Genomic DNA, 23,764 nt, shown 5'->3' on the forward strand with positions numbered 1-23,764 from the left:
GTTAACAAGACATCAAAAATATTTATACACCTTTATGCCACTAGATATAAGATTGATGCATACAGTATTTGATTCTGCGGCTGTATATATATTTATGCCCTTCAATGTAACTACAGTTAATAATCAAAAGTCCCGTGGTCATTGTCACATTTGGACTCCACTGTATTAATAAAAGGCTTAAGCAGAGAAAATATTTTAATGTCCACATTTCAAACTTTAAAAGAAAAATAAATCTATACATACTTTAACACCATCAATACCTTACATATAAAATTTTTAGCTTATGCCCGCGGCACAGCCACGGCTTAAACCTTGTTGCAGAACTACCTACCTTACTTGTAGGAACTGTAGAAAATTGATTCTTTGTAACCTGTCAACCTATAAAGGGAATTAGCGTTGCGTTAGTGTTGATGAGTCACAGAAAATTTCTTTTGTAATAAAATACGATTTGCACTTCACACACACAGTTATAGCCTCTGTTGGTATGTAATTTTTGAACAACACTACTTAATAGTTAAATAGCCTCTGTAGCTTTTTGATATGATAAGCCATACCAGTTCTAATATTCTGTAGATTACCACCTATCCTTCTGTTTCAATAAGTGGGATAAAAGTGGTGGTTTGCAACATTATTGGAAGTGATTGGTAAATTATTGGTGTTGGATCAGTGTCCAATGATTAGATGGGATTTAAATCAAGTCTTTAAGTTTAGAATTAAATATTTTGTCTACAAATATTATTTATGTACATAAATAAATAATAATAAATATCACGGGACAATTCACACCAATTAACCTAGTCCCAAAGTAAGCTTAGCAAAGCTTGTGTTATGGGTACTAAGCAACGGATAAATATAATTATATAGATATAGATACATACTTAAATACATATTAAACACCCAAGACCCGAGAACAAACATTCGTATTTTTCATACAAATATCTGCCCCGACACTCGTACATAAATTATTTATTCGTATTAAGTATTACACTCAGCAAAACTAAATACATATATATTTGTCAATCTTATTTCCTTATTACCTATTAGATTTCTATGTATAATCTAGTCATTCTACATCTTATCAAAAATGCAAAACAAAGCATTCAATTAGCTATTTTAAACAATATAGGACTAGCTAGTTTTTCACAAAATATAGTAACTTTATATGGTTATTAAAATTAACCTAAATAAATAAGTAAGTACCTAAACTCTTAACATTGATTATTAATAGGTAAGTATTAACAATATTGCAATGCTAAGTACATCTTGTTTTTATATTAAGTAAATATATTTATTCGAATAAGAGTAGATAAATAACAAAAGATAAAGATAACTAAATGATTTTGTAAAACCATAACCGAATTCAATAAGTTATGATGAGTTCAAATTAGCTCAGATCCTCACACGGTAATTTAAATTTACTTAGCCTCCATTTTACCCAAAAAACAATTTTGAGTCATAAATAATTAAAAACTTATCAACTACATCTAACATTCTTGCCTTTTGCCCGCGGGAACTATACAATTATCTGGGTTAAAAAAACTATCCTGTCTGTCCCAGGGTATCCAACTATCTCAATATCGAATTTCATCTAAATCAGTTCAGTGGCTTAACCGTAAAGAGGTAACAGACAGAGAGTAAGGATTAATACGGATCCACAATATTTCCATTACATTTTAGCACCCACTTGGCAAAGGTTTTATGTTAGCTATAGAACTGAGCCTACGCGTCCTGGCAGTGGGTCTGCCAGTCATCTTGGTCTCTATTTGCTCCAAGCTTTTGCCGCTTGTTTCTGGAACAAACACTTTCACGAAGAATAAACCGCCAAAGCAGATGCTACCAAACAACCAAAATGCGCCAGTTGGGCCAAAGAGATCTAATAAATTTTGAAATGTTTTGGTTACTGCGAATGTACATAACCAGTTAAAAGCTGTACAAATAGATGCAGCCGGCCCTCTTACTTTCGCCGGCAGAATTTCGCCCATCATTAACCACGGTATAGGTCCGAATCCCATAGAAAAGCCTAACAAATACACCATAAGGCAAGTTAGAGGCAGCCATCCCAAAGTTCCAACATCTAAGTGACGAATATCACGAACGTAGAAGAATGTACCCAGTACCGCCAAAGTTACTATCATCGTTACCGACGATATGTACAAAAGCATTTTTCGGCCACAACGATCAATCAGAGCTGTAGCTATAAAAGTGGAAGCGAAATTGACTATTCCAACGATAATTGTTGATAAATTTTCATCAACTGAGCTTCCGGCCATTCTAAATATTTGTACAGTGTAAAATATAACTGCATTTATTCCGGATAACTGCTGGAATGCCATTAAACCCAGGGAAATACAAATAGATTTCATATATTTTTTGGTAAACAGTTCCTTTGCAGTGGAATCTTTATCATCTGTCTCTGCATCAGATAGTGCTATGTCTCTGATTTCGTTATCAATTTTAGCATTTTTGCCTCGAAGCCATATTAGCGCTTTTCGAGCATCTTCGGTACGACCGTTGGATATGTACCAGCGAGGAGTCTCAGGGATCATCAGCATGAGGACAAAGAATGGCACTGGTAGTGCTGCTCCCAGATAAGCCAACTGGGACCAATCTAGATATTTACCGGCAACATAACAGATCAAGATACCGATATTTCCAATGGCGGTAGGGAAAAGTCCTAACGTGCCACGGACTTCCGGGTGGATAGTTTCGCCCAAGTAGACTGGAAAAGCGAGTGAGCCGATACCCACACATAGTCCGCATATGGCACGTCCTGCTAGGACAAGTTGGACAGTAGTGGCAGAGGCTATGAGGATCCAACCCACAAAAAAGGGCGGCGCTGTGAAGAGGATGGTTCGGCGCCGTCCGATGTAGTCCACGAGTGGCCCGCCGACCACGCCACCCGCTAAAGCAGCTAGTGGCATCAGGCCACCGACCCAGCTAGCCTGTTGAAATAACGATATTTATAATTCAGTTTACTAATATTATAAAGGCGAAACTTTACGCTTAATACTATACTCAACCGATCGGTATGGTGATAATTTGGAACCTTGAGAAAGACATAGGATTGTGTTCATCCCGGAATTATTTTTTTTCCCAAGGCGCACGATAAACGAATTCTTCGCAGATGAAGTATAAGGCAACGGCTATTTTGTATGAATATAGTTGGACACGTTGAGACGGACACAGGATTTTTATTCTGGAAAATTGTGCATACTGTTCCCGCAGGTGCATGGTAGTAAAGAATTCTTCGCGTACGAAATTGCGCGCAACAGTTAACCATAGCCACCATAGGTACAACTCTATATGTAACTAGCTGTTACACGTGGCTTTGTCCACAAATAATTCGTTTATCGCGCGCCCTCGGGAACTATTGCAATTTTTAGGATAAAAACCCTGTGATTTAAACTATCTCCATACTAAATTTCATCTAAATCGGTTCAGACGTTATTGCATGACTTAGTAACATGCATATTCACGAACTTTCTCATTTATAATATTAACTAATATAATTTTTGATTCATAATTTTTTTTTTCTCTATTTACGGAACGAACTTAAACTGGGTTCGATTCTCTGCCCTAGCTATGCGTTTCTGTAGTTTTGGGATAACGTACGGTTTGACAATACTAGTAGGTAGGTTATATTTATAATAATAATAAATTCATTTATTTCAGGCAACTTGGCCCATAAAATAAATACCTTACAGACTAACATACATATTTATAATTAAAAATATTTAAAACTAATTTGGTGACAAAACGGCGTGACCCCGTTGAGTCACCGTCCCGTTTATACACACCTCTTCGTTAGTTACGTGTATTTCTGTACTATTTTGCATGGTGACCAAAGCTGGTGACGTGTAGGCCGATGAAAAACCAATAACCATTGATCCAAGTGAGACAGCCACTGCTGCCAGCACCTGAAAATATCAACATATCAATCAACATCAATATATCGATATCAATCTATCTATCTATACTAATATTATAAAGAGGAAAGCTTTGGATTTTTGGATGTTTGTTACGAATTAACTCAAAAACTACTAGACCGATTTAAAAAATTCTTTCACTATTATAATGCAAAATTATTCCAAAGTGCCATAGGCTATATTTATTAACAGAAAAAAATTAGGGTTCCGTACTAAAACTACAATAACTAACTCAAAGTGTAAAAAAAGTTGTAATAAAACATCTTTCATTGCATGCGCTGTAGAAACTATTGATTATAGAAGAAGAAAATGTTTTACGATATTAAAGAATACATCAAGATCTAAAAAAAAACTTCGTAATACCATATGTCCAACTATTGTAGTTATGTCACTACAACTACTTTTTTACATTTTAAAAGTTGACAGAAATGATGACTAAAATCAGACCATGTTATCCATACCTTTGTATTAATCCTTATCCAAATAAATAGTTTTATATTCAAGACGGTTTCAATACCTCTAGATTACTTTTTGAATAATTCAAATCGGACATTCCATTCAAAAGATATTACGAAATTAAAAATATCAATCTAACCAAAAAATGCATTTACTCTACGTTGACGCGCCCCCGCTTCGTGCGTGTCGGGTGTAGTTTTTGGGAAATTGAGCTGAAAAATGTGTGTGAAGTTTTTTTTTTATTCGACTGGATGGCAAACGAGCAAGTGGGTCTCCTGATGGTAAGAGATCACCACCGCCCATAAACATCTGCAACACCAGGGGTATCGCAGATGCGTTGCCAACCTAGAGGCCTAAGATGGGATACCTCAAGTGCCAGTAATTTCACCGGCTGTCTTACTCTCCACGCCGAAACACAACAGTGCAAGCACTGCTGCTTCACGGCAGGATTAGCGAGCAAGATGGTGGTAGCAATCCGGGCGGACCTTGCACAAGGTCCTACCACCTGCAAGAAGTGCCCTTGATTAGAGACTTTTTTTAGAGTTCTGTGCCCAAAGGCTAATAAAAACGGGACCCTATTACTAAGACTCCACTGTCCGTCTGTCTGTCTGCCACTAGGCAGTATCTCATGAATCTTGAAACTTTCACAGATGATGTATTTCTATTGCCGCTATAACAACAAATACTAAAAACAGAACAAAATAAATGTTTAAGATCGAAGAAGATTTCAATTCCAAATTTTTACTTCTACGGTCATCCCGTAAAACCTAAATTGAAAATACAAACTGAAATATAGATGCACAGAAAAACCAGAAAAATAAGACCATCACTGGGAATCGAACCCAGGTCCTCGGTATTCCGTACCGCTACACCGCTGATGGTCAACGGTACCGACACGAATTTCCCCTATGCACCTCATATCTCAGCTTGCTTGTTTCCTATTTAGCCACTTAAGCAGTGACGCTAGCGACATCTATGCCGTAGCCCTCACCGAGAAACTTTTTCGGCACTCCATTGGAACTAACCGCTCACCCGGACAAGAGATATCGTTACTAAGCAATCAAATTAAGATTGGTTTTTTGGAATCTTTTTGTATTTTTTATTTTAATTCCAAATTTTTACTTCTACGGTCATCCCGTAAAACCTAAATTGAAAATACAAACTGAAATATAGATGCACAGAAAAACCAGAAAAATAAGACTATCACTGGGAATCGAACCCAGGTCCTCGGTATTCCGTACCGCGTGCTATACCGCTACACCGCTGATGGTCAACGGTACCGACACGAATTTCCCCTATGCACCTCATATCTCAGCTTGCTTGTTTCTTATTTAGCCACTTAAGCAGTGACGCTAGCGACATCTATGCCGTAGCCCTAATCGAGAAACTTTTTCGGCACTCCATTGGAACTAACCGCTCACTCGGACAAGAGATATCGTTACTAAGCAATCAAATTAAGATTGGTTTTTTGGAATCTTTTTGTATTTTTTATTTCAATTCCAAATTTTTACCTCTACGGTCATCCCGTAAAACCTAAATTGAAAATACAAACTGAAAATATAGATGCACAGAAAAATCAGAAAAATAAGACCATCACTGGGAATCGAACCCAGGTCCTCGGTATTCCGTACCGCGTGCTATACCGCTACACCCGCGTGGTATAGGTTGTAAAGTTGTATAGGTACGGAACTCTTCGTACGAGAGTCCGACTCGCACTTGGCCGTTTTTTTTTACTTTGCCCGTGCGAAGCCGGGGCGGGTCGCTAGTTATTTTATAAACAGCACCGAACACATGTATGCATAAATTGTAGTACCTACTAACTTCCGTAATTTTGACTCATTTGTTTATAGACGGAGCAATAACAAATTTGTTAAATACGAAACTCAATAAATTGACATTGAATCTTAGATAACATTATTACGTACGTAAGTATATCATATTTACGTCTATTTGATCAAATGTTATGTTAATCAATCAAAATTATTTAGGATTTTTATTTAGTTTATTAGTAATTACTACCTACCTTATTTTACTTGCTAATGAGGAAATATTTCAAATATACATGGTGTTTTGTTTGTGTGATAAAAATATACTACCTATGTCATTCGGGTTATAAACTATGTGAGAGCCTAATTGCATTCCAATCCGTTGACCTATTACTGTGTGATTTTTAATAAAAATCCAAACATCTTTAGAAGCTTTCTCATTTATAATTGGTATATTTTATTGTATGATTTATAATAATGAATTATTGGAATTGCTTATTTTTATCAAGTGTAATAAAATATATTTAGAATACACCTCTCCATGTCTTCCGTGGATGTCGTAAGAGGCGACTGAGGATATAGGTTTAGGTATAACTTAGGCGACAGGCTAGCAACCTGTCACTATTTGTACCGTTTTTGTCAAACTTTAAACCTAAAATTGCTAAAAGTGGCTCCGAAGCGGTAACTTATCGTGTGCTCTGCCTACCCCATTTGGGAATACAGGCGTGATGTTTGTGTGTGTGCAATAAAATATACCTATTAGATATTATAGTAGAAATATCAGCTCATGAAAAACAAAGCTTAGTAAATGAACATTTATACTTCAAGACCTTGCTTTCAACGAATAAAAATTAAGATATTGTGAATCGTAGTATGATACAAAAGTGTCCCTCGCTCGACATAACCATCGTCGGTTCGGTAATGAACTACGGTGAGTCTTTGAGTATAAACTGGCACAAGAAATACCGTAAGGAGGGTTACCAGCTGTTTTGAGAAGAAATAAAGAAAAATCTAAAATAAGAGTTACCGACTTGTAATAAAGAGTAATGAGGTATTTTTCTGTGCTCTTTCAGTGTTATAGATGAAATTATACATACGTACATAAAACATAATAAATAAAGGGTATACAACACTATTGAGTACGGTTGAGAACCCCAACTGTAGTGTGTTAGAAGTTGTATCTTCCTCTGTTAAATAAATAAATAAATAAATAAAAAGACATTTATTGCCACATAAAAAAAAATACACTGAACATAACAAAATACAAAAATAAAAAACAACAGACACGTTAACTTACTATGAAGCTACCATAATGAACTTAACTGCTCAAAAATGGGTTATTCTATTATTATTCCATATTCATAGTTCAAAAAGGATTAGATAAGTGCATTTCATTGGTGAGTACTTAATCTGTAAAAACCTATGAAAACACGGAAAACAAGTTAATTGGCAGAGGGAGATAGAAGCAAAAAGTGGCGACATAGATTGTGGAAAGTAATGCACACGATAACATTCCTCTTCCTATTTGTTCTGATCGCACTACAATGCATTATATGGTGCACTGACCTAGCTCGAATAACATTTTATTATAACAAGAGCAACTGAGAGGTGTTGTGGGACGTCTGCCCGCTATTAATTTAAAACATCATTAACTCTGATTGCGTCCACTTGCGTCCACACCATCCCATTTGTAGGATTGGCTATCGCGTAGTAATGTTGTGGTAAAGTATTTAGTAAACATTTTTATTGTTTATCAAATTTTCAGCTAATTGGAAAACCGTTTAGATTTAGTTGTGTGTGGTTTGCGGATAAAAATACTAAGTTTACCGTTATATATAGTAACGTAACATGACGTTGCGTTACGTCATCGTCACAACTACAATTGGGTAGTTTCCTGTGTAAAAAAATATTCTAATTACCCCCTTTTCACCATCCATTGATTAAATTTATCTGAAGGATAAGAGTGATGCCGTCCCTGTTTGTTTTGTTAGAATAGACGGAGACGGCATCACACTATACGTGAAATTAAATTAATCGGTGGCTGGTGAAACAGCCCGTTAGTCTTTCACTTTATCTATCAGATAATCCCTCAGCCCTCTTGTTCTGAGAGGAGGCCTGTGCCCAGCAGTTGGACGTATATAGGCTTGGATGATGATCTATCAGAAAATATTGGCTACGTATTTTTTCTTTTGTCAATCAAACAAAAAAAATTGGAATCGGGTCAAAGTTCGATGATGGGGGCTAGTGACGTCACGCCGTGCCAAAAAGTATCGCGTGGCGTGATGCCACGTGGAGCTTCAGCTGCCTATATCTTCACCATTATTTATTTAATACTTTTGAAAAAGTGTCCAATATTTTCTCATAAACCTGGATGGATTAATTAGATTATTCTAGTACAGTCGCCTTCAGATATTTCGGAGCGCCAAGGCGATCAAAAATATCAAAACATGAACTCTAATACCTTAATATAATAGAGTGCAAGTACCTTGTATTTACCTACACACGCTTCTGAATTAAAGCTATAATTTAATATATATATCCTATTCCCATCCATCCATCCATCAGCCTATATACGTCCCACTGCTGGGCACAGGCCTCCTCTCAGAACGAGAGGGCTATATATCCTATTATATCCTATTAATATAATATTAATAAGAAAAGTTTGTCAGTGCGTGCGTGAATGCGTGCGTGCAAGCGTGCGTGCGCGCGTGTCTGCGTGCTTGCATACTCGTGTGATTGTGTGTATTTGTTAAACCTTTACGCTAAAATTACAGGACAGATTTGGATTTAATTTGATATGTAGATAGCTGGACCTCTGGAATAACCATAGGCCACTTTTTAGGGTTCCGGAGCCAAAATGGCAAAAACGGAACCCTTATAGTTTCGCCATATCTGTCTGTCCGTCCGCGGATTTTCTCAGGGACTATCAATGCTAGAAAGATGTAATTTTGCACAGATATATATGTAAACTATGCCGACAAAATGGTACAAAAAAAAAATTTTAAGGTACCTCCCATAGACGTAAAGTGGGGTGTTTTTTTTTTTCTCTTCCATTTTTTTTTTCATCGGTGATCGGTTTCATCGTTGGATAGGTCTTTTAAAACCATTAGGGGTTTGCTAAGACGATTTTTGATTCAGTGATTTTTTATATTCAACTTTAAAGTGCAAATTTTCATAAAAATGGAGCGCCCCCCCCCCTCCTCCCTCTAAAATCTAAACCAGTGGGTGTAAAATTTAAAAAAAAACAATGGTAGTAAGTATATCAAACTTTCAATTAAAACTATAATGGCTAAGTTGGCTTGAGAATTATTAGTAGTTTAAGAGTAAACGTATAGCAGCCTAAGGTATAAAATATACCTTAACTTGGAAGATTCCGTATAAAATACGTAATCCTTAGAAAAATATTACTTAATTTTTTCGTAATGGCTACGGGACCCTATTTTTTGGCCGGTTTTTTATCGATATTCTCATGGGATCCTTGTAAAGTCCAAAAATATTAAACACGTAGCCTAGAGTCTTGAAATTTAGCGAGTTTATTATATTTTGCATACAACGTAAACAAAGACCGATGTGAGTTTTACTGATGACCTTGAATTTTTTTAAAACGAATATTTGAATTCACCAGCTAGAAGCAATCGTTTAAATGAGCAAAGCCGAGAGCACAGGCTAGTGAAAATAATTAAAGTATTTAGCTCAAAAACTACACAAAAACATTGTTACTAAAATTATGAAACCATTCGCATCATCTGTATCGTTTGTTTCCGAAATTCATACCACGTTTTGATTCATCGTCGGATTTGTTGTGGTACCTACTTAGGTGTATGGTGATACAATCGCGAAAACAACGGATATTGATATGCTACGTAATTTATTAATATTAGAGTGCATGAAGAAAATGGTGATACAGACCTATGTTTCTGTAATGTTTAGCGTGCAGTGAGTAAAAAATAAAACTTCTTAATATAGTTTTATGTTGGTATTTTTTAATTTGCAGTTGACATGAGTAAAAATAAAAAAGTCATACTTCGTTTCTTTTAACAATAGAAATAAGGTAAACAATCTCAAAATGTATTTTTATTGATAAACGCTTTTTGAAACTCAATGACCGGTACGCATGAAACCATATCAATATGTATAAACATCTATATATATCATAATGTTATTTATTTGTTACTCTCTGTCATTTTGCTCGTAAAAGTACATATTTTTCAATAAGAAGACAGGTCAAGGTTATTTACCTTATTTCTATTGCCAAAAAAACCTAAGTCTAAGTGTAAGTTAAGAATAAATTAAAATTGAAATTAAATCTCTCATCCGATCCCACAAATAAATTATTAGGTATTTCTGGTAAATATTACGGTACATTGATTAAAATATCTGATTGCATTCAGTCAATCACTTGAACGATCGATGTTAATGTGTAAGAGCCGATTGCGCGTAAACTATGTACTGGTAATTGATTACGTACGCTCACCCCTATGTATTTTAATTTTTATATAATCCCAAATGCGTATTATACAGAGTTTTTCTGTGGTTTAAATTCTGTCTCTATTATTTATAATAGGTACCTAATCATTTTTACACACCTGTGAAAATGTATATTTCTGTTCCTCATAATCACTGGTCCGCACTGCGATGCTGTAGTGGGTGTCAGCTCTCATTAAAATCTTCATTGTGGTTATGTTTATTCTTTCACTCTCTATGTGACACTAGTGCACTGTTCATAACATTCAAATTCACCACTCGCAAGTATGTAGGTATGCGACGCCAGCGTAGGCGACTGAAGAAATGACATGTTTCTATACACGCCGCGATATATATGGCCACAAATTGATTGGAACTCGAGGCTGTATGATTCAAAACAATGTTCAGCGTTATATCCGCCTGGACGTTGTGAAAGAAAACAGGCACATTGTCATTTTGATTAATGTCTGGCGGAAAATGGCGAGCAATTTGCACTTTCAATTTCACAGTTACAGGTGATTTGGGTGATTTACATTATACTTATGATAATAAATATATTGTGGGTAAAAAAATAAAATCTCTCCTAGCTGGACCTGGAATGCTCATATACCTACAGGTTATTAATTTTTGCGCCTCGTCAAACTTCATACAAATATGACACAAGCGTGCGAGCTACATATTTGCGCCAATAATGTACTGGCTATTGGCTGGTATGCGTAGTCCGCCTTGATGCGCTGCGTTGGTGTATTACACACGCGCCGTGATCTCCATACTATGACAAGTGAAATCTTCTTTATCAGGCAGCTTCCATCTACTTGGTTGTTTAATATTTTCTTCATTATTATTTTCAAAAAAATCTTATTAAGTATCACTGGCTATTGGCTCTGGGGGAAGTCCTAAAGGTATGAAATATAATTTGATGTGGGTGTTTTATATGCAACGTGAATAAAATCTACGTGCTTTGGAAAGGGCTATGCTTAGAGTTTCTCTGAAAGATCGAATTCGTAACGAAGTGATCCGACAGAGAACCAAAGTTACCGATATAGCCCACCGCATTAACACGCTGAAGTGGCAAAGGGCCGGCCATATAACCCGAAGAACCGATAACCATTGGGGTAGACAGTTCTTGAGTGGAGACCACGTATCGGCAAACGTAGCGTAGGACGTCCTCAGACTCGGTGGAGCGATGATCTTCGCAGGGTGGTTGGGAAGAGCTGGATGAGAGTGGCCGAGGATCGTGCTCAGTGGCGTGCCATGGGAGAGGCCTATGTCGAGCAGTGAACGAACATAGGCTGATGGTGATAATGATGAACAAAATCTACGTTGTAGTTTTTGGGAATTCCCACGAAACTTTAGTGAAATGCCGAAATTTCAATTCAACTGCCGGATCTAATGGATAACGCGTACGAAGTTGCGGGTAAAGTGAAGTCTAGTACCACAGAGTACATATATAAGTACCTAATATCATAAATGTACAGCATACCTAATACTCGTACTCATTTTCAAAAGTACCGACTTTTTTCCACTTGCCATGTTTTTACTGCTTAAGAGTACTTTACTACCTAACTGTATTACTTCGCGGATGCATAGGTAGTTAGTCTAATCCGCTTGCTTCACATCATCAGTAACACTTAACCTTATCAATAAAGGGACTCAAGTTTTTCATTATGTCATCATTATATTTAGGTACCTAAATAGATATCGCAGTAAAATAAATATAATAAGTTTTTGCTAATTAAATCATTTGTAGATTGTAGTTTTTGTTGACTGTACGAATACTGTCGTCCAAACTACAAATAATTATGTTTCTAGTTGATACTTTTACCGTTGAAGAATTCTGTCCTACGGAGACCAACTTGCCGGATCACCAGAACTTAACACTGGATTATTGTACTGTCACCGAACTTTATTTATTTATTGAAACAACAATTGCAATTATCATTACAGGTGTTGCCTAATGCAATAATGCAACAAAATATTATACATCGTGTATTTTTGTTATAACCGTAAACTTTAAGGATAGTTAAATCATAGTAAATAAAGGCCTTAATAAATATACTTTCGTATATTTTATTCAAAAAATACGACTATTTTTTCTTATTTAATAAATTAGCATGCAATGTACATCATGACTACTGTCACACTTTCTGATCTGACAACTGTCACAAAAATGTCTTATTGTACATATTTCTGCTTGAAAAAATTTAAAAAATTCATTCTAATTTGGTACTCAATGCTAAACTTAAAATTGATTGCAATATTGCTTCGTAGCACTAAAACCAATTTCTGTACAACTTATTAAACTACGCGCTGTATATATTAAACATACGTGTGCCGAATTTCAGTTCTATCGGATACCAGGAAGTGGTCCAAATATGATTTGCAAATTGAAAACCACAACTCGCAAAAAACAAATAAATAAACTTGCTTACGAATATTGTAAGTAAAAATACGCCTGTAAAAACACAATAAGGTGTAGTCTTTTTCTCTTTTTTTTGAATACGGTAACTACACGTTATCAGCAGTTAGTTTTTTTCACTCTACATCCTGTATGTACCTACTTGTGTGTAATTTCTCTGACAAGATTTGAAAATTGCATTATTTCAATGTTATTTATTCCTGGTGTATCGGTAAACATATTTTTTTTTTGCGTTTTCCTCACTTTCACACAGTGGCAGAACTACCTTTATTATATAACCTATATTATATTATAAAGTATTACCTATATATATACCTATACCTATACCTATATTATAAAGTGCTCAAATAAATCGGACCACGCTCTAGCGGCCTTGACAATTGAGACGTGTTCCGATATATTTGAACACCTCGGTCGCACCCTTAAGTGTATTGGACGGAGTACATATCAAATCACATACTTAAAGTTTAAAAAAATAAAATAATGGACGTACCTAATACATAATGGTAATTTGATATATCGTCGCTTATACAACAATACCGCGTACCTAAGTCAAAAATTGCCCATGTGACGCTTCATATACCTATTTACCATTCAGTATAATTTTAGATTATAGCCAATTTTTGACTTACGCGGTACCTATTGTTGTAAAAGCGACACACGCACGCAGCGAGGCACGTTCCCGAATTCGAAATTCTCTGTAGATACCTACCTATATGTTTAAGCCTGAGAATTAGTTTCACGAAAGAATAGGTAGAGTCATTCACGATGACGCGTGCCGTGGTTCTTATTACAATGTAATTAATGTCTAATTTTGTCAAAATCACGCGTCTTCGTGGATGGCACTAGGTATAAACATTTCCGTAAGAATTTCAGATGATTGTTCGTTATGTCTTTACATCTTAACCATCCCTAGACAATCCCTAGGCACGTGATAGTGTTGTTTGCAAATGTTTGCATTGCAAGTGATAAACAAAACGGCTGGGCACGTTGTGACCCCTCGTTAAAAGCACGTGTCCATTCTAGGCTGATCACTACACCGTCATCTAACTACAGGAGATTTCAAGTTGCTACGTTTACGAATATAACATGATACAGCGTGTCGTATTTCAAATCTGTCGACCGGAACAATTTACTTCATGTGGACGTTTATTTTATCTGCAATCAGAATTCAGTATGAATACAGTATGAAGTCCATTGGTTTCGAAACTAGGAGTAATTACCGCTAAAGGGCTACAGTGTTTCCAGAGGGATAATACAAGACGCCATAAGCATTGTAGGTACAAACAAACGCTACTGAAGAGTCACATTGTAATTGTGTTTTAGAGGTAAATGGATGGGGTTTTAGAGTCGACAAATATATGGTCCGTTAACTAAAAATCTCAATTATTCCCACCACGTGTGGTATGGTGTGTGGTCGCAGGATTGCAATTGGTGACACAGAATACGGCGGTTGAAACCTTTTCGAGCTCAACCCAAATGACAACTAGGTATCTTCAATTTGGTAGTTTCTTGTGTAAAAAAACATTCTATAGTCCATTTAGGATAACATTGGACTCTAGAAGGTCACAGAATAAGAGGTTCTAAATTTTTTTTGTGAAGTCGTAATGATGATGATGAATAAGAGAAGTAAGTAAAAAGATGAAGTCATAATTTTGTTTACTTTGTATATAAGTAGATTAATACGTAATCTACTTACAAAATAGCACAATATTAATTAATTAATATTATTTAATAACTGTGTTTCGGGGACTCACCCGCTCTCATTCCCTGTTTAAAAATATTCTACTCGTCCGCATCTGCTATGAAGTTCAAGCTTTTTTCCATTCCAAATTTCATCAAATTTGGTGCAGAGCTTTAGTTGTGAAAAGTTAACTATTCGTACCTATATGATTAAAGGTCATCTCATATTGATCCAACCTGGCGATTATAAATTATAAATAAAGTACAGAATATTTCTTGAGTTAACAATATAAACGTTCCGTTTCTTGCGGAATGTTCTTTACCTCTGCGTCTTTAGGTAATTTATAGGAAGACGTTTCTGTTTCGTTTAACAAAATAGGAAAAGTTATTTTTTATTGTTTTTAAATTATGATATGAAAAACAGCAAAGTTAATCTCACTAATATTAATTATAATTGCGAAAGTTTGTCAGTCTGTATATGTGTTTGTTACCTACCACTTCACGTCTTAACCGCTGAACCGATATAGGTAAAATTCGGTAAACAGATATTACAAGTCCCGGGAAAGGACATAAAATAGTTTTTATCCCTGAAAATTGCATAGTTCGCGCGGGATAGCAATAAACAAATTCTACGTGAACGAAGTCGTGGGCAACAGTCAGTTAATGAATAATTGAAACATATACAGCCGACAGATACTTTGATTATTACTTGTCAATTTACTTTGCTGTACATTGCTGGCAATTGTAATTTTGTTACTTAGAAAGTTAACAGTCTGAATTTTAATTTATTATTTACTTAAACTAGCTTTTGCCCGCGAATTTGTCCGCGTGGAACAGTAACTTTGGGAAGTATTTAATTTATTTAGGATACCTATTTTGCCAATAATAGCACATAGAAACTTGTACGGTTTACTGAAAATAATCTATTTTAAAACATTGCTATAAATATAAACTAATTTTTTTTTGTTCTTCCATCCATCCATGTTTTTTAGTAAAACATAAATATTTTGCGGGAAGCCACATTTTAGCAATACGACGTGTATTCTACCCTGCCAACATAAAAGGACAACTTAATTTTTCATAGTGAACTCTTGACACCTTACGTCCTTTATTGTAAATTAGGAGGGTAGGATTATAATTAATACGGCATTTTTACTAAGCATAGCTACACATATTTCCGATAAATTTACATAGAGTAATTTGATTGGAATTCCTTAAGAATTTTCATCCCCATAGTACTTTCAAGTAAATAGGTCGAAACTCGAAAAGCGCCGGAACAAATGTTTTTTAAGGTTCCGTAGCTCACAAGGAAAAATGGAACCCTTATAGGATCACTTTGCTGCCCGTCCGTCCGTTTGTCTGTCAAGACCCTTTATCTCGTAAACGCGCGAAGTATCGGTATCGAGTTGAAACTGAAACCCTAAACTCAAGTGAAAAAATCAAACTTAGTTCTAAGTCAAGGCAATCAAAAGCTGCAGTCATTAAAAAGGTGTTTCCATGTAAATCGCCTTAACAGAAATAGTAATAGGGTATTTCCGGCTGTCCTGGAAACTTGGAATTTTGCATAAAGGTAGCTCTTATAGCACAATAAATAAGAAAAATCTGAAAATTATAATTTTTCATGTCTGACTAGCCACCTAAAATGACCCCACATTGCGTACATTTTGCTTGAACTTAGAAGGCTCTACTAACACTGAATCATCCCCTCTGATAACATCGCCTTACAGGTAAAATTTTCAAAAACCCTTGAACAAATTTCTATTTATCTCTTATCACGTGCCCAAATGCCAAGTTTCATAAAGAACCATCGATTTATCTTCGACAATGACGATCTTCCATATAAAGTTTCATCCCCTATTTCACCCCGTCACAGGAATAATTTTAAAAAACGCACTAACAAATATCTATTTATTTCTTATTAAGTGCCTAAATGCCAAGTTTCATAGTTTTATCTTCGACAGCGACGAACTTCCACCTTATAAACTTTGATCCCCTATTTCAACCCTTTACAGCCTCTATTTTGCGATAAATGATAGCCTATGTTCTTTCCTAAGGTCTATTCTGTCTCTGTACCAAATTTCACCAAAATCGGTTCAGCGGCTTAGGCGTGAAAGCATTACAGACAGACAGACGGACAGACAGTTACTTTCGCATTTATAATATTATAATATGTTACTTTAAACTGCCTTAAAAAAGTCTGGCTGCCGGTAACCCACTGTGTAATCTCTAATATACAAATATCTATACCTATAACTAGCTTTTGCCCGCGACTTCGTCCGCGTGCACTTTAGTTATTAGGGCATATGTTTTAATAAACCCCCGTTATATTTGTGACATTTGTATCTGTGTGCATAGCGAAGTACTGCCGTAAACGATAGGTAACAGTTTACTAAAGTACTTCGCTATTAAACAACATTTTTTACCAGTTTCGAAGCTAGTTTATGAAAAGTTTTATGCAAAGCACGAGTGAAAATTAATTATCTCGTGTGCTTCCGGCGAGAACCGAATCTTACTCTAGAACCCGAAGTATATATTCGAAATTGCACTGTACATAATATTTTGTAGATTACAGTCTGTTCAATATAGGAATGGACAGAAGGAAAATAGGCTCTTTATAGTGCCCACTTTAGGAAATCATTTAATAAATTGCGTTTTTTAGTATACGGTCTAAACTTAATTTTAATTAAAATAAGAAAGACGTCAATATTAGTTTCAATTATTCATTAACTAATTGTTGCCCGCGACTCTGTTCACGTAGAATTCGTTTATTGCTATCTTGCGGGAACTATGCAATTTTCCGGGTTAAAAACTATTTTGAGTCCTTCTCCGGGACTTGCACTATCTGTATACCAAATTTCGCTTAAATCGGTTCAGCGGTTAAGACGTGAAGTGGTAGGTAACAAACACATATACAGACTTAGAAACTTTCGCAATTATAATTAATTGTAGTGAGATTAACTTTGCTATTTTTCATATTATAGTTAAAAAAAAAAACAAAATCTTTTCCTATTTTGTTAAAAACCAAAACATCTTCCTATAAAATACCTAAAGAGGCAGAGGTAAAGAACATTCTGCAGCAAACGGAACGTTTATAATATTGTTAACTCAAGAAATATTCTGTACATTATTTATAGTTTTTAATCGCCAGTTTGGATCAAAATGTGAATGACCTTTAATCATATACGAATTGTTAACATTTCACAACTAAAGCACTGCACCAATTTGTTGAAAATTGGAATGGAAAATAGCTTGAACTTCATTGCGGAAACTACGAGTAGAATATTTTTGAACAGGGAATGGGAGCGGATGAGTCCAAATAAATAAATATAAATCGAATTAAGATTATGTACGTATTAATATTGTGTTATTTTGTAAGTACATTACGTATTAATCTACTAACAAAGTAAACAAAATTATGACTTTAACTTATTACTTATTTTATTCATCATCATCATCATCATCATTATTACTTCAGAAAAAATGTTAAGAACCCCTGCTTCTGTGGCCTTCTAGAGTCAATTGTTATCCTGAATGGACTATAGGTAAATGACAAATAAGAACGAATTATCACACAAAAATTACGTTTATATAAATATTATTGATTTTATTATGCACAACCCGATGAGTAATTTTTAAGTTAGGGACCTACTGCATAATTATTTGCATATTTATTTCACATATCAATTTAATTTTCACATTTTAGTTGTACATTTTGTACGAAAAACCCCCTCCCCTATTGAAGTCGCCAACACCATACGGATCATTATAAATTGTGACCAGCCATATTTTTAGTCTAGAAATAAGGAAGTCTCATAGAAACTCCCCCCTAATAAATCGAAAGCTAACTTCTTCTTTCTTTATCTTTGCCTACGCAGATCATTTTTATTTTTAATCAGGACCCCTGTACCTACGTATACCAATTTTCATAATGCTAAGTCCAGAAATGAAAAAAAAAACCATACAAACTTTACCCCCCATTTTACCCCCTTAGGGGTTATTTTATCCATTTCACCTACACAGGTAGTTTTTAATTCTAATCGAGAACTTGTATACCTATTTTCATACTTCTAAGTCCAGAAACGAGAAAATTTCCATACAATCCTTTACCCCCCATTTAACCCCTTTCGGGGGGAATTCTGAGTCTGAGTGTCAGACAGACAGAAACTATAAAGGTTCCGCTCCGGAACCCTAAAAAATGCTATAGTATTCCTGGTGTTCCGACAATTAGTAATTTCAAGTGTCGACAACATGACGGATGTTTTTAATAGACACTTGGTTTCTTCCAATCCCATCACAACGTGCACATGACCTCTGCCAATTATTAATTCGGAAATATTTTACCCAGAAGCTGTCAACATGTTTATCGATGAATATTTTATGTACCACGACCATAGGTATATTTTTAGAGTTCCGTACCAAAAAAAAAATGGAATCCTTATAGGATCACTCGCGCGTTTGTCTGTCAGTCCGTCCGTCTGTCACAGCCAATTTGCTCCGAATCTACTGGACCAAATCAGGTGAATTTTGGTAAGAGGTGTAATCCTATGACCCAAACATAGATGTGCAAAGTAAATTTTTTTTTTAAATAAAGATCATTTTCCCGGGACAAATTAGGAAATTTAAAAAATAAGTTTTGCAAACCTTACTGTGTCATATATCAAATGAAAGGGCTCGTAATGAGGATCTCAAATATATTTTTGTTATTAAGGTAAAAAAAAATAGCTTTGATTTTATTCATGAAAGAAGACGAAAATTGGCCATTGGTCATTGCTTGTAGATTACAGGAAAACCTATAGGAATTCTATCAATTGAAAATAAAGGGGTAAACTCAATATAATACGTTCACTTACGGAATATAGTTCACTAAAACACCTCTGTAGATAGCGCTAGTAGTAGTTAACTCGCGTCTAACTGTGTAGATTTCAAATGAATATTATGAATTAATTTAAAAACCACCGTAAAAATATTTATAAAAAAATAGAGGAAAACACACAGTTTAACAGTCTTAATTCGTTCGTACACGCGATTATATGATAGTCTAACAAAATCCAGACAGGCCGGACGTAGTCGAATTTGACCTGACGATATCAAAAAGCCCAACGCTGTCCAGTTTTATCAGGACAGAGTGCAATATTAAATGCGATTAATGATTATGATATACTTGACTGCCTAATACCTAGTTATGGTATGCCCGATGCCTACCAACCATCAAAGTTCTTGATTGCCCTGATGAAATCTTTGCGCTACTTACGCAATTTGAAAACTTCATAAACAATTTTATAAATTTATACATTTGATTAGCTTTTTGACAAACCTTTGAATATTAATACAAAGTAGCAACTGATTGTCTCATTGCCGCTTATCTTGATTTCCCGTCGTAAATTAGCGAGTACATGACCAAAGCGTAGCGATGCTAATTATACTCCATTTATTTTAACATTTGAAACTTAACGGTAAAATTTGCACACGTTTTAAATGATACAACGAAACTATTTAAAATTGTGTTAACTACTGTAATAAAAACATAGTAACTATCGCTAATAAATGTACCTGTAGGTATTTTTAGTCCATTTGTGTTCGAAATACCGAGAAACGTGTTACAATTTGACCGTTAATTCAAATCTTAAATTAAATGGAGTATAAATAAATACCCATAAATACGCGCGATCCCATAAATATTAATAGCTGAAGATGATTACTTTGTAAGTTTCCTCTAGCCTACGTCTTTGTTTTCACCCGCTAACCAATCTATCTATATCTATACTAATATTATAAAGAGGAAGCCTTTGGATTTTTGGATGTTTGTTATGAATTAACTCAAAAACTACTGGACCGATTAAAAAAATTCTTTCACTATTACTATGCTAAATTAATCCAAAGTGCCATAGGCTATTTTTTTTAAAGAGGAAAGCTTTGAATTTTTGGATGTTTGTTACGAATTAACTCAAAAACTACTAGACTGATTTTAAAAATTCCTTTACTATTAGAATGCTAAATTATTCCAAAGTGCCATAGGCTATTTTTTTCCTGTCTCGTGCGGTTTTCGCATCCACCACAGACGCGTTAAGGTAAGGAAACGAATTCAATAGAAAATACGGGATTTTGGAATACGGAATTCAACAGGTGAAGTTTACATGGGATTAAAGCGAAAGAAATAAAGATATTCTACATTGGTACAACCAAAAAATGCATTTACCTACTCTACGTTGACGCGCCCCGGCTTCGTGCGTGTCGGGTGTAGTTTTTGGGAAATTGAGCCGAAAAATGTGTGTGAAGTGCCCTTTATTAGAGACCTTTTTAGAGTTCTGTGCCCAAAGGCTAATAAAATGGGACCCTGTTACTAAGACTCCACTGTCCGTCTGTCAGTCTGTCACTAGGCCGTATCTCATGAATCGTGATAGCTAGACAGTTGAAACTTTCACAGATGATGTATTTCTATTGCCGCTAGAACAGCAAATACTAAAAACAGAACAAAATTAATGTTTAAGGGGGGCTCCCATACAACAAACGTGATTTTTTTGCTCGATATTAAACGATAACGGGTGCCTATTTATTTGTATAAATGTACTTTTAAAATAAATGATTAAATTAAAATAAAATAAATTTTAAGGTGGGCTGGGGTGGGGTGGCCGGTGGGGTTGGCCGTTTTTTTTTACTTTGCCCGTGTGAAGCCGGGGCGGGTCGCTAGTCATATAAAGTGCCAACTGAATGGAGCGATTCATTCTATCCTCCATCTCTCTGAAGTAAGAGTAAGCAATATTGTAATTTTGCCAGATTCAATAAAATCATTGAGTTAAAGAGTTCATTTTACTTGAAACTTAAGTCTCGGACAAACGCCACCAACCAACTCGACGCGCTACGAGCTTCAGCGAGTTCCAGTCGACGCTCGAGAGCTACGCGTTTCCTGTAGTCCAATCCAAGGTCTGGGAGCCCCTCTCCACAACCATTTTTGGCGCAGTCGGCTGTGAGTTGCACAATCTTTAATTCACTGTGTCGTCGTGGCCTTTCAAGGAGCAAGAGGAAAAACGATCCAACCACCCAATAAAGTCCTATAATCTTGGAAACAGAAAGCACGTTGCAGCACGCATTCATTCGGTACCTACCTCGTTGAAAATTAATCTAACTAGACCAGCGTTTTTCAGTCTTTTAAATACGCGACCCCTTTACAAATCAATATATTGTAGCGACCTCTTAAAGCCCAAATTAAATAAAATGTTAGTGATTTGAAAATCTATGCTTATAGTTTTATTTCATTTGCGTCCTATAACGATTAAAATAGAAAAGCTATAACTGGTTGGTTCAAAACGTGGAGATAATAATTCCTATTTTTACTATACTATGGGCGGTGGTGATCTCTTACCATCAGGAGACCCATTTGCTCGTTTCCCATCCAGACAAATAAAAAAAAAAAACTTGGTTTTGATAGGTATTCAACTGGTGTCTTAAATATTAAAATCCCCCCATTAAATTATCTAAACATTTACATTTCTGTATTGGAATACACTAGTCTAGTTTGTATTACAATGATAGATAATTAAAAGGTTTAAAATAATTGAATGTACCAAAACTGGCAGCTGAAGTTTGTTTACATTTAGTTAAATACCTATCCAAAACAACTAGGTATACTTAATGAATATACCTCGTTGAGTTTCTTGCCGGATTCTTCTCAGCAGAGGTTTTTCCGAACCGGTGGTAGATTTTTTTTGACATTCATAAGTGCTTGTTATAGCCTAAATTGAATAAAGATATTTTGACTTTGACTTTGACTGAATAATAATTACTATTATGACTACTATACTAGTCGTAATTAAGTCCCGAAATATATTAGTCACCTGTGAACTATAGTCAAACAAAAAAGGATTTATTCAAGTAGCTCCGCCTTTTCAAGAAATCGGAGAACATACACTAAAAAAAATTGGAGCGAATATAACTTGAAAATTACTTGTTATTAATTTCTCAAAATAGAACTACATTTTTTTTTAATAAAACATGAGAATCCTTGGCATTTAAATGTTTTTTGGAGTGTAGTGCCTAGTTACACATGCCTTTTTCTTTTGGCCAGGACCCCTGAGTAAAGCTTCGGGACCCTACTATGGATTGCGACACACAGCTTAAAAAACTGAACTAGATGATAGATTATTTATTATTATATTACGAGTATGCTTGAATAAGGACTTACTTGAGTAATCTGAATGTACAGATGCATCCTGGTCTTATTTCACAACACTAGGAATTATTTTTATTGCTAGTCCTTTAGTGATAAATTATAAAAATTAGATAGGAGACACTGATATTTTTTAATTAAATATTATTTTTAGAGCGATCGCGATGCAGGTTCATTTCGAACGGTGCACCCGAATCAAATATAAAATGTTAATTGAATTAGCGGCCATTCTTATTAGCCATAAAATTGCATCCGCCAAACTTAGATTGTCGTGCTCTTAGCTTAGGCCTGCGCTCGCGTCTTGATAATCGTACGGTTTATACTTAGTTGATACTGCTCCGTTCTACTGCCTTTGATAAGGCATTTATGCGTTCTTACCTTAATACAATAAAATTACCTTAATGTTAACACACTACGATTATCTTCCGGGCATTTCCGAACCAATTAAATTCTTTAAAATGTGATTAAAATAGTATTATAAAAAGGTCACCTTTGTTTTTGCATTTTTAGTGCCAATTTCATGAGACTTCCATAATTAACTGAAGCAGTTATTTAAATTGCAATCTTTTTAGTGTTCCGTATACTTACTCGTAGTCGTACAAGGACACCTCATGGTCTCAGGCCCAATACTATGAAGTGCAAAATTCGAACTTCGTATTTTGCCGTCCCGCTGACACACTAATATTATTTAATACAAGAGTGAGAGGGACGGTACAATACGAACTTCGATTTTTGAATTTCGTAGTAGCTTCCCAGGTACCTACTAAGGAATTGCTTTTAAACTCACTCAGTTTTCACTGTAAACGCGTTCAGTACCCTTAGTGTAAGTTTTCTGTTACAAAATACGTCTCGTTCGCGTTCGCGTTAATATCTCAATTTGTATGGA

The 23,764-nt window shown here is 35.3% G+C and overlaps 2 protein-coding genes across 3 annotated transcripts in view; one reads left to right on the plus strand and one right to left on the minus strand.

The window, feature by feature from the left end:
- Roc2 (Regulator of cullins 2) overlaps window positions 1-23,764 on the plus strand; it is a 65,344-nt gene that overhangs the window by 793 nt on the left and 40,787 nt on the right. The window lies entirely within an intron of this gene.
- On the minus strand, window positions 183-23,077 carry LOC141438104 (trehalose transporter 1-like protein). Of its 2 annotated transcripts, none has more exons than XM_074101779.1 (3): window positions 22,894-23,077; window positions 3,798-3,917; window positions 183-2,942 (listed from the first exon to the last, which is right to left on the minus strand). In XM_074101779.1, the coding sequence occupies exons 1-3, from the start codon at window positions 22,918-22,920 to the stop codon at window positions 1,674-1,676; spliced, it is 1,416 nt and encodes a 471-aa protein (XP_073957880.1). In that variant the 5' UTR covers window positions 22,921-23,077; the 3' UTR covers window positions 183-1,673. The 2 variants fall into 2 exon arrangements, with proteins under 2 accessions (XP_073957880.1, XP_073957878.1); XM_074101777.1 differs by lacking the exon at window positions 22,894-23,077 and adding an exon at window positions 10,735-10,952.

This window comes from Choristoneura fumiferana, chromosome 18 (genome assembly GCF_025370935.1).
Source record: "Choristoneura fumiferana chromosome 18, NRCan_CFum_1, whole genome shotgun sequence".
NCBI classification, from domain to species: Eukaryota; Metazoa; Arthropoda; class Insecta; order Lepidoptera; family Tortricidae; genus Choristoneura; species Choristoneura fumiferana.